Here is a 12,640-nt window from a genome sequence, read left to right on the forward strand (position 1 = left end):
GCTGAGGGAGAGCAGAACGCTTCACTCTTGCCAGCTCTGGTAGAACTGGGACATCACCTAAATGGACAGAGTTTGGCACCTTTCCCACTGCCTCCAGAGGTCTGGATCACCACAGAAGTCCTGGAGATGAACAGAGCCAAGCAGCTTCAAGTGCAACTGGAAGTTCTGTGCCAGAGTAATTCCAGAGTTTGGCCACTCCAGAGCTGCCAGAACCACGATGAGCCTCTGTGGTGGCTCAGAGAAGCAGCAGTTTAAGGATGCACTGATTTAACCTCATCCAGATCCAGCAAGAGTTCCTCCAGCACCAGGTCAGCCACAGAGGAAGAATTTCTGCTATTTCAGACACAGATCTCCCCTCCTGCTGGGGAGGCTCCTGCCCTGCAAGCACACACAAGTCTGCAAGGGAAGTCATGCAAATGGGAGAGCACAGGAACAAAAGGAGCTACAAAACCACATTTCAATCAGATGCGAGGCTGCAAGTACAAGCTCAGAGTGGCATCCCTTTGCTAAGAGACTTCTGAAGTTCATGGAATTTTCTACAGCCATCTCTTAGGGATGCAGCAATCACAGCACTGTGTTTGATCTCAGACAAGATGTACTGCAATTGCTGCCAGCTCCTGCTAATGCCACTTATTAGTTTGGAATATTTTATCAGAACATTGCTAAAATTGCTCATAATTGGCTAAACATGATATTTTTAAAACTGATGTTCCCAGCCTTAGATTGGTCTTCTGCTAATTCTAGCACCTCATTTCCAGAGTAAGAACATCACAGTCACATTAAGTCAACAGAGGAATCCTTGATTTCCATGTGTTCAAAATCTGGTTTGGCCCTTGAGGAACAGTTCCAGAAAGTCTGTGCTGTGATGGAAATAAAGTAATTAATGGAGATTAAAGAGCACAATCCAGGCTCATTTCCCCAAAATCCTCTAAATATGGTTAACATGGGATTAGCTATTCCTGAACTTCTCCAAGTAAGCAACAAGAGCCTGTTTGCAGATTGCCACAGGAAACCTAAATTGTTTCTCTACAGGGGAGAAGAAAATTTTGCTTTCACTGTGACAGATCTTTACCCTTGTTTATATCATCATCCTGTGGGAGCTTTGATTTGAGTGCAGGGAAGGAGCCTGCCAAGGGAGACAGAGCTGATTTTCTAATTGAGCTTCATTTCTTTCTCAGCAGAGCTGGCTAAGAAGGGAAAAAAAAAGGAAATAAAAAAAAGGAAATAAAAAAAAGAAGATGTCTACATTGCCTGGAGCCTTCTGTTCTAGCCCCAGTGCTTTGCAGAGAACTAAGAGCTTTGGTCTCAAAGGGAGTTCAAAGCACTAGGAAACCCTCATTCCCTTTTTCATTCCCAATATCCAGCTCCCAGCACCGATTTGCCTCCAGCAGAGCAGAGCTGTGCCATGAGGGAACACACTCAGGGAGATCAGGGCAGCCCTCAGCCCTTCCAGAATTACCACTGGAGCTGTATCTAAGTCAGAGTGGCCAAAAAGGACCCTCTGGTGCTTTTTTTTGGGGCAGCTGCATGAAGAAAAAGAGGACAAGGACAGGGATTATTCCTTAGTTCAGGCAGGGAATTTGACTTTGTCAAGGAAAAGCCAGAATACAGAATCATGACAGTGGAAAAAGAGGCACTTTGATATTAAAAGTGACAACAGGAGGGAGGTTTGGCACGTGGGTTTCAAACTGTGAGTTCTGCATCTCTCAAAGGAACAGAGAGTGGAGGTATCCCAGAGCACATCATGGACACGAGGATCAAGGGCATGGATTAAAACCCTGGATTTTTTCTTCAAATGGGGTTTAGCATTTATTCAAGAGAGATACAGTCGTGGAAACAACCAATATCAACATGGGAATACAAACCCAAGGGACTGATCTCCCAGGAAAAGATCTGTAGGAAAGTTACAGGGAGCAGCAGAACTCAGCAATTTCCAGAGGTGGGAGGTGAAATCTGTCCATCCCTGACCCAACAGTCAGCTGTACCTGGCTGAGCTGGGCCATTTGGCACCAAAACAAGCATGAAGGCAAGACTTAAGGCAGACCCACTCTGTTCCCCAAAGTCAATGATCACTTAGCCTCACTTTTGATAAGTGGCAATTCAGAAAATGGAAACCAAGGCAGGAAAATTAAAACTAATGGTACGTGAGTGGAAATTACCACTCCTGTGGTAAAAGCACTCAACTGAAACAGACTGAGATCAAACAGGCCAGAGCAGAGATTGTTTCATGAGAAAAAGGTTTTTAATTTTTCAATTTTTTTTAATAGGTCTGTGATAAGAATGTGTTGCTCAACTCAGAGCAGCAGAAGAATTGGTCTTAAATAGAAACCCATGACCCAGCCATGGCTTTCACACTTGTTTTTGTTTAAAACCCAGAGAATTTAAGCATCTCCTTCCCAAAATGTGGTGGGAGATGTTATGGGAGCTCTGAAATAATGGTGCATTTTTCTTCCCCTTCGTAATAACCACCAGACAGGTTTCAGGCAGTGAATCAGCTTTGGATTCTTTCTGGGGAAAGCATCCAGAGAGATTCAGCCAGATCATCTCCTCAGCTTCCCACAAGGCTGAAACTGAAAATGGCCTTGGCTGACTTTTCCAGAGCAGAATTTGCAATGGAGAGGGTGGGATCCCTGTGGGATTCTGCCACTGGCCAGAGTGTGAATTTGAGCGCTTGAGTGAAGGGGATGAAGCCAAATCAAGACTCACTGGGGGCATCTTCCCATCACTTCCATACCTGGAATACAACAGCCAACACCCCAAGCACGCAACCCACTGTTCCCAAAGGACTGGGAAGCCACAAATGAATCCAAAGAGATCTACTCACGTCTCATAGATGTGTCCACTCTCCACCCTCTCCTCCACGTAGGCCAGGGCGCGGACGTGCATGGGGGAATGCGGGAAGGCCGCGTGGATCCAGGGCAGGCCGAAGACCGACAGCCCCGTGTTGATCAGTGCCACGAGCAGCAGGTCCCAGTGATAGGCTGTGCCCTTCACCAGCCTGGAATGAGGGGTTGGGGACAGTGGTTACACCTGGTGCAAACCCCACAGGCCGCCTTTGGTGAACACTCCAGCGCTCTCACACACACACACACACTTCACACCTCTGGATTTACCGTTGGCATGGTGTGAACACTAAAGGCAGGGAAATGTGATGGTTTGCTCCCAAAGCTGTTGTCATCTGGAAAGAACAACTTTGAGCAGAAAGGCAGCCCAACAAAGCAACAGCCCATGAAAATTTCATCAGCCTTTTTTCTCCTACATTTATTGCAGAGTGTACATGAAATCCATGTGTGTGTTTGCTCGCCGAGTCCACGTAGGGAGCGGATAAAATCCTGAGCATTTGTTGTCAAAGTACTGACACTGAAATTCGTTTGTAACCCTGATCTCTCTCCTTCCCCACGAGCAGAACACGTGCTCAGTATGCTGCAGTAATCCCCTAATTATGTAATTGCTACTGCATGATAAGAAAATGGGACAGGAATTCATTAAACTTCAGCTCCTCCTTGGTAGTCACAGAATCATGGAATGGATCACAGAATGGTTTGGGTTGGAAGGAACCTTGAAGATCATCCAGTTCCAACCCCCCACGTGGACAGGGACACCTTCCACTACCCCAGGTTGCTCCAACCCCCATCCAGCCTGGCCTTGGGCACTTCCAGGGATCCAGGGGTAGCCAGATTCTCTGGGCACCCTGTGCCAGGGCCTCACCACCCTCAGGGGGAAGGATTATTTTCTAATATCTCATCTAAGCATATTCTTTGTTTGAGTCCATTCCCCATTGTCCTGTCACTCCAGGCCCTTGTAAAGTCTCTCCCCATCATTCCTGTAGCTCCCTTCAGGTCCTGGAAGGCTGCAATGAGGTCACCCCAAGGCCTTTTCTTCTCCAGGCTGAACAATCCCAATTCTCTCAGCCTTTCCTCACAATAGAGGTGGCTCCATCCCTCTGATAATCTTGGTGGCCTCCTCTGGATTCATTCCAACAGGTTGATGTCCTTAAAGCCTTCTTAAAAGAATGGGGAGGACAACAAACAATGACCCTGAGGGTGCTGGAGGTGCCTTTGCTCAGAGAAAGCAGCACGTGAGCAGGGGCTGCGTTTCCAAAGCGTGAGCCAACTCAGGAAAAGCGTTTGCAATCCCACCCTTCCTGCCAGCACCTTCCCGAGGCACTGCAGGGTAGACACCTACCTGACCCACTCACCCCACTGCCTCCTCAGCCAGTGGAGGGGGACACTCCCAGTGGGACAAGGCTTTTGTCCCAAAACTGGGGCAACCTGGGCTAGTGGAAGGCTGTGATGGCACCACAAACAGATGGGGTCAAGTCCTAGTTTTTACATCTCTAGAAATCCCTGTCCCAACACCTGACCAGCATCAGCTCAACCCTGTACCCAGGCACTCTGAAAAACCCCAAAGAACATTTTACATTCCTTGAAGACATCCAAGTGGAAAATACCAAAAGTTTAGACTAAATTCATCCTAGCCAAGAGATGACCCATTTACATACAGATTTATGCAACACTTGAAGGGATATAATAGAGATAAGAGGTGGTCAAAGGAAACTAAATTAGTGTAGCTGAATTTGAGCTTGTCTCCTCTCTCCTAATACTGTGTCACTCCAGCTACAACATGGAGAATGCTAATGTGCATTATGCAAGGAGAGAACCCTCCCACGCATCACATTAGCAAAAAATCCTCAGAGACATGGTAGCTTCCCCAGAAAAAAGTCATCCACAATCACTCCTGACATCACATCTGATGGCAGTCACCACAAAAACATCAGGGGGAATATTTTAATAGTGCAACATCTCAAGTTTGCATATAAGTGAGACTTATCAGATACTGGACATATTGTTTTATTGCACTTCCACCTTTTTTTCAGTTGGAATTTACCAGTTCCAAACACTCCTGATACTCAGCTGCAGCACGTTGTGCTACAACATTTATGTAGGTCATTGGCTTCTCATTTTCAACAAATTCGCTGTACTGCAAGAGCAGTGCAAGTGTCCACATGTGTCAGACACTCCCTAAATATCTTGAGGTGCATCCAAAGACCTCAAACCGTACAAAATATCCACTTCACGTTCACTACGCCACCTCTTGGCTCCTGAAACTCCAAAATTAAACTGAAAAATGCCTTGAGAGTTTTAGGGGACAAACGATGGTGTGGAGCAGAGAGTAAAGAAGAAACAGGTTGAGGTGATGAGCTCTTTGAGGGTTTGTGGTATTGGCTCACTGCCACAACACTGGGATTTGAGGATGGTGAGGAGCTAAGCAGCAGAGTTACCTCTACCTGTGACAATAGGAATTCCTGAAAACACATCCTGAATACATATTCTGATGCTCAGACAAGCTTTGGGCAAGCAGTGGTGGTGACAGACCCAGGCACAGCTCCCCACAGAGGGAAAAGCAGCACCGAAGGCGTTACCTGTTCTCCGGGGCGTTGGCGAGGGACGCGACGATGTTCTGCTCGATGAAGAAGAGCATGGAGAGGAGAAATCCCAGTCCCATGGCGCTCATCACCGACCCAATGGACAGGGACTGCACGGGGGCCAGCACAAACAAGCTGTCAGAGGTGTTGTAGTTGAATTTGGACACTGCAAAGAGGAAGGGAAGGATGTTAGGAGGCATCACATCATCCAGCCATCAATGTTTTACCCACACCACGAAGAACTGCGAAGCAAGCAGGAAAGCAGGCACGATGCTCTGGCATTTGGGAGCCTGGAGGCCATGGGAGATGGGTCCATCTGGCTGGTTTGGTTTATTTTTTCCCTCTATCCACTTAGGATTTGGCTGCCATCCTGAGGGGACAGGCCACTGCTAGTTCTAGCGAGGCATTACAGATATTGGAGCAAAACAAAAGAGGGAAACTTGTTTTCCACAGATGCAAGGTGTTTTTAGATGAGGAAGCTTTATAACCAGCACCATAATGCTCAGCTCATCAACCCACAGAGGCATTTGGAAACTTCCTCATCTCCAACAAGCTGTGCAAGGCATTTTAGTGTAAAATCTAAATCAAAATTCTGCTGCCATTGGAAGCAATCCATGACTAGGGATAAATCACACATGGCCACGCATCATTTTGCAATCCAACTGGATGGAATGGCCATCACAATAAAAAAACCCACATTTCTTATTTGTTTCCATACATTTCCTCACATCACCCGCTCACGTCACTGCAGGACAATGCAATTCCTGTCCCCATTATCACTTCCTGATATGGAAAAGTTGATCTATCTGGCCAATGAATGGTGTCTCATTTTTAGATTTCCTTGTGTAACTTAGAGCTGCCCAGATGCTCTGCACCATTTCACCTAAATAAGGAAAACAAACTGGAGACAAAAAGGACAAACTGGGATGACCAACTCTATGTTGATATGACTGGCAACAACCCTTCCTGCCTGCTGATTACTCTGCCCTTTGTTCTTTGCCAGAAATTGTTCATCTCCCTGTGACACACACCTCAAACCCATTGAAAAGACACATCTGGATAATTTTTCTTGCCCCAGCCTCATTTAGCCAGGGTTTTGAATGACATAAATCTAATGATGAGGAAATCTGAGCTCTTGGCGGGAGGTACACGCAGTATTTGTGAAATTACATGGCAGAACTTTGGTTTTTAGCAAAACTTTCTAGGATTTCACTTCTCTCTTTCACAAAACCCAGTATTCCAGAGAATAAAACCAGAACTTACTTTCAATTTCCTTGAAGATATAGGAACCCACAACAGAGAAGGTCAGGACTGAAATGGGTAAGGCACAGTCGGACAGAATTTCGCGTACCCTCGCGTGCAAATATGGGCTGCAAAAGAGACAAAAAATTCCCATCAACACCCCACTGTCAGGACAATCACTCAATCCAGACAACACTTAATGATTTAGAAGTGAAAATTCAGTCCCATCTTGCAATTCTAAAGAGATCCTTGGAGTGAAGAATGAGTCTTTCACTCAGCCCTAAATCCTCTGGCACCTACAGCCTTTGAAGGTTGATGAATGCAGAAGCAAAACACAAAGAAACAAGAAAATAAGATGCAAACTAGAAAAAAAAAAGGCCTTCAAGCACTAATTTGTGTCTCATTTCCACTTTACTTTAATTACTTCCTGCATTTCAAATGAAGAGTTTTAAGAGCAATAGGAGCAAACCCCAAATCAGAGCCAGTGTTTGACTCCCAAGAGCAGACTGAAGGTACATTCCCAGTAGACCCTTCCTGCATCATCAGGAATTTTCACCCAGAAAAATGGTTCAATGCATGTCTGGAGGGAGATACAGGGATCTCAACATGAACTGGGAACCCAAAGCTTTTTTAGAAAGTCATTTGTGAGGCCAAACCAAAGACGGAAGAGCATCGTCCACTGAGCGAACATTTTATTCTACTGGGAGCATTTTCCAGGTGGCCCTGCCAAGTTCACCTCTGCCTTTGGCTTCCACCTGATTTTCCTGGGTTGCAGAATTAAGATCGAAGCTGTTAATGACTCCCTCAGAGAGAACATGAAATAATCAGCAGTCTGAGCTCTAAACAACTCACCTTTTCTTGAACTGATAGAGCGTGTGGCCGAGCCAAAGGGTTCCCAACATCAACATGAGGCTGAGGACGGCGGTCTCGCGCCCGTAGTGCGCATCGTGAGTGCAAGTCTGGTTCTCGCTCACTGAGGAGTTCATCAGGAAAGTGGTGTTGATGCTGAGGCCTGGGATAGCATCAGCCCGTGATTTTCCGCCTTCTGTGTGCCCGTGGTGGTAATATTTCTTAAAAACTGCACAACCAATAGGCAAGTGTTAGGAGTGACAATCAAAGCAAGTAAAATAAAGTTGGTTTCTTGCTTGATCGTGAAGTATTAAAGTTATGCTTCACTATCATTTTTTTTTTCACCAGCTCTGCCTCTCAAGCCTGCAGAAAGAAATCAGAGCTGTTGCTCTTAGGAAGCCAGAGCTTCACAAATTGATTTTTTTAACTTATTTTAACAGGGAAGAGTTAAATTAATCTATAAAGCAACACTGGAAGGACTTCCAGTGCTAATTATGTGGTTTTGTTCCCAACACTGGAAGCACTGCTCTTAGACAGACATATAAATATTTCTATCTAGACACCTGCTTTCAGCAGCCTGGCAAACAAATTCCATCAGGATTCTCTGGAAACACTAAGAGCAGCCAGGCTGCACAGATCCTTAAGTGGATTACACAGTGTACAGTAATTACTTTTCTTCCAAGGCTAGTCCAGGTTTTAGAGACAAGCGTTGATGACATGCAAAGCCTGGCAGAACATTTAAATTTACAATGCAAATTAGAGTTACAGGGCACCTGAAGTAAACCTGCACAAGCAAAACACCCAGTAAAGCCCCTGGAACTGTCCATAAATGTTTTAGATCAGCTCAAAGGCATTTATATAAAGGAATGGACAGCTCTAAAGACCCTCCTGCTCTTGAGCATTTACTGTGATCCCATTTCTATGTCACTGGCTGGGTCTGAGTGTATAAATATGGTTTTGGGATCATTTAACCTCTTTGGGGAAGAACAGCCTGAAGAAGCAAGTAAAACCAGAAGATGGGAATTGGGCTTTGCAGCCTCAGTGCTCCAACAATATCTCTTCAAATGGCAACATTCAGCATCCACACTTCCCTGTACTCATGGGAAATATAGGAGCATGGAAACCACCATGCCAGAGCTTTGCAGTCCCGCTACCTTTCTTCATTTTAGTCAAAATATCCCTTCAAACTCTTCACAGAGAAATTAAGGGCAAGACCATCCTCTCTAGGCAAAACAACAACCACTTGAAGCTAAGGTTAAAATGCACCTCCTAACATTTCCCTCACCCTCAAATAATAATCCAGGTTCTGAAAGCCCCAAAAATTTCAGCTTTTCCATCTGCAGTGGCTGCAGGGAAAGCAGGGCAGACAAATTAATTCTGAATATTTGAAAAGGAACTTTGAATGATCTTGTGCAGCACAACTGATATTTGCAACCACCTTGAGCCTGGCTAAGCCCAGGTTGGGTTACTGCTGGTTTGGAGCTCACCCCGGTGTCAAATGCCCCGAGTTCAGCCAAGAAGCCATTTGAAATGCAGTAATGATGGTTCTTGTACCTTCTTTAGAAGGATTGAAAGGTGCTTTAAAAGGAGTCTGAGCATTCCACAAGCGTGGATGAGGTCAGTGTGGCACAAGAGACAAGACTGCCTCACATTCAATACACCTGTACATAAATTTAAACACCACAGAAGGTTTACAGTTCAAAATTTAACCTCTCAAGCTGCACCACGAGCAGCCAGGAGCGGGGAGATCACCTTAGAGCTCCAGAAAGGTTCCCCCAGTGAGGAGCAAACCCACCCTGACCCCGGTCAGCGCTCACATTTCCATTTGTGTGCTGCAGAAGAGGCTCTGCTCTCCTTTACTTCCTCCTCCACCCTCAGCCCTGGCAGGACACACACACCTGCTCTGCAAACAGGTAAATCTGGGGCTCAGGACACTGCCATGACCCACAGCCTGGCACAGAATGGGTCGCTGGAAGATGTGCACCTTCCGGCTCCCAGCGCCAAAGGACGCTTTTGTCCTGACAAAAATGATTCTGGCAGCATCTCCTGGGAATTCACAGCGGGTCAGGGAGAAAAGCCTGCTCACCCTAAGTGCTACTGAGTCCTAGAGACACATCTGAGCATCAGAGAAACCAGCAGCACAAACAACCCAGGAAGTACAGAGAATGGATTTGCATTCCTCTGGATTAAGACTTGGACTGGAATGAGTAACAAACAAGTGATTTTGTTTTGGCTCTTGTAGATTTTCTCAAGCTCCCACAGATGGCCATATTGCAATAATATATTTAGGGCTGGGACATATTGTAATAATGTATTTGGGGCTGATCTTTGGTGTCCTCTGCTCAGCTTCACTCCACCGTTCCACACTCCATCTCTGAGGCTGCAATTCAATTTATACGCACCAACCCAGGCAGGATTGTTTCAGTCCCTCCTGGATGGAAGAAAAAACCTTGCTTTCCTCTTGTATTTTAATTAAAGCAACAAGAGCACACCAAGGCAAAGAGTGGAGGCCTTCACCCCGTACCACCTTCCTGGGAAGGATTTGATTCCTGAACATTTCTATTTTGTTTTCACACCAGAGCTCAGCGAACCTCGTTGCCAAGACCCAGAGAGAGCAGCAGAGCCGGGGGTGCCCTGGCTGAAGCCGAGCCCTTCTCCAGCCTCCAACAACATGAGCTGGCTTTGTTTTCCTCTGCTTGCTCACCACCATTTCCTGCCCAGTGCAGATGTCAAGATCAAACAAACACAGCCTCAGCGGCCGGGACAAGCAGTGAAAACAAAGTGTCACCGGGACTGAGGGAACACTCACGGCTTTGGTTCCCCCTCCTTTCCTGTACCTTGCAAAAAATCAAGGCTATGAATGGGCTGGGAAAACATCTGGGCAGAGGTGGCATTGCCCAGCTGCTGCCAGTGGGATAAGGCACTACCAGGACATGTTTAAACAGCATGGGGAAAATACCAGCTTTCACTTCTTACTGAACTGCTCAGCCAAAACTTTGAGTGGGAGGAGGAGGTGGCAGCAGCGAACCATCACCTCCTCAGAAACAGGAGGGGAAGAACAAAGATGAGCCCACAGCTGTGAGCTGCACTGGTGTCATGTTTTTAAATATGGGCTCTAAGAGGGTTAAGAATAAAGTCTGTGCCTGCCAGCACTGGTGCCCTCCTGAGTCTGGAAACAGCTCTGGATGCCCTGAACACTCCCAGGTGCAGCTGAAGCCAATGTGAGCTGGCACATGAGTGCTGGTGTGACTTTATTACCATCATTCCCATAAATTCATCCCTTCACAAAGTACAAAAATAATTTAGCTGGTTCATTAATCACACATAAAATCACAGAATGTGTTGGGTTGGAAGGGACCTTAAAGATCATCTCATTCCACCCCCTGCCATGGCAGGGACATCTTCCACTAGCCCAGGTTGCTTCAAGCCCCATTTTAGCTGGCCTTGGACACTTCCAGGGATCCAGGGGCAGCCACAGCTTCTCTGGGCACCCTGTGGCAGGCCCTCCCCACCCTCACAGGGAAGGATTTCTCCCTAATATCCCATCTAAACCTGGTTTCTGTCAGTAAGGCCACTGGCCCTTGTCTTAAGGATCTTCTCCTGTTCCCACTGAAATACTCAAAGGATTTACTCTCATATTCCAGAAAGTCTGGCAGACAAGACCAGTGGATGCTTCCTGCACTTTTAACCTGCACCCCACACCTCTGTTATGGGAGATCAGCTCTGGGCTGCAGAAACTTTGTGACTATTTGCTAATTTTTACAGAGCAGCTGAATGTCCTGTTGAGGATGACCTGGAGACTGTCCCAAGCCTCCACGACAGGGCACTGACAGCAAAGCTCATGGAGTCAACAGCTATCCCAGGAAACCTTCTCCCTCACCAAGCTCTAAGCAGGATATTTTAAAGATGCAGGTGTTCTGCAGAGAAAGAAAACCTCTGATTGCACAATCAAAGCACACAAGGCAAATTAAGGATTCCCAGTGAAGCGAGAAAGTATCTCGCTTCAAATTGCTCTGCAGTGTCAAATCTCTTGGAAAGCATTCCCTTGCAAGCCAGTCTTAAAAACAAGGAGAGTGCTTGGGTGTACCCTGAAGGATTTCAAGGATAGCCCAAACTTTGGGATGTTGGACAACAGGTCATAAAAATCAAGGAATGGGGCATTGTCCAGCTCCTCACTGGGATGAACAGAAATGCTGCCACTCACAAGGTATTTCTGCTACTGTGATTCACCTTCTCAAACACCTCCTGCCACTCCCTGTGGGGAGAGAGAGAAGTGTGAGAGGAATCTGTTAAACCCCAAGGCTCTCCATGGAGAAGTAGAATTTAACCCAAAAATGGGAAAACCAGGTGGCTGGAAAGGGAAGAGGAGCTTTAGGAATGTGCTGGAGGCACTGCAGTCCTTGTGCTGCCATTACAGAAGGGTCTCAGAGCTCAGGGAGAAACAGGAAATCTCAACCCATCTTTCAACTCCCCTCCACAGAGTCTGAATAATGTGTCAAAGAATAAGGACTCCATACACTGCATTTAAATTGGTTTTTTGTTGGGGTTTTTTTGGGGGTTTTTTTTGCCAGGACCATTCAAAACCAAACTGGGATCAGGAGAAGGTTCTCACATCTGTAACATCATGGTTTCCCCATTTGGTGAGAGTTTAGAAACCAATTCTCTCTCAACCAACTGAAATTAAAGCTGCTAAAAATTCTGCACACCCAGGTAAACTGCTGACAAAGGGCTGCTTCCATCTCACACACACTGATTTTCTTTTCTTCCCTGAAGACTTTGAATAAGCACAGAACAAGCAAACATCACACATTTTTGCAGCCTTGTGCTTGCCTTTGACAAGGCAGCAAAGCAGAGATCTGCTCTGAAAAACACTCTTGCAAGACTTACCTTTAACAATGCCTTTGATGGCATCAAGCACAAATGTGATGGATATAAAAAGTGCAATTATTTCTTCTGTTGACCTGTGGAAAAAGCCCGGGAATTAATAGAGCTGCATTCAACTCTGTTCAAAGAAAAATCAGCATATTCATCAATTTACATGAAAATACACCAATTTGAGTTAGGCTCCAACTTAGAAACAAAACCCAGTAAATCAGGGAACTTCTTTCAAGCTGAAACAATAAG

At 46.0% G+C, this 12,640-nt stretch overlaps 1 protein-coding gene across 5 annotated transcripts in view; it reads right to left on the reverse strand.

Moving 5' to 3' along the window:
- The window catches only part of SLC4A11 (solute carrier family 4 member 11), a 90,804-nt gene that overhangs the window by 7,754 nt on the left and 70,410 nt on the right, over positions 1–12,640 (reverse strand). For all 5 annotated transcript variants that reach the window (XM_058838374.1, XM_058838371.1, XM_058838370.1 and 2 more), the window contains 5 exons: positions 12,404–12,477; positions 7,520–7,745; positions 6,689–6,795; positions 5,423–5,591; positions 2,825–2,998 (listed from right to left, as the gene is read on the reverse strand). In XM_058838374.1, the coding sequence (XP_058694357.1) occupies positions 2,825–2,998; positions 5,423–5,591; positions 6,689–6,795; positions 7,520–7,745; positions 12,404–12,477 (750 nt within the window). The remainder of the gene's footprint in view (positions 1–2,824; positions 2,999–5,422; positions 5,592–6,688; positions 6,796–7,519; positions 7,746–12,403; positions 12,478–12,640) is intronic.

The sequence above is a fragment of the Poecile atricapillus genome, chromosome 4 (genome assembly GCF_030490865.1).
Source record: "Poecile atricapillus isolate bPoeAtr1 chromosome 4, bPoeAtr1.hap1, whole genome shotgun sequence".
Lineage (NCBI taxonomy): Eukaryota > Metazoa > Chordata > Aves > Passeriformes > Paridae > Poecile > Poecile atricapillus.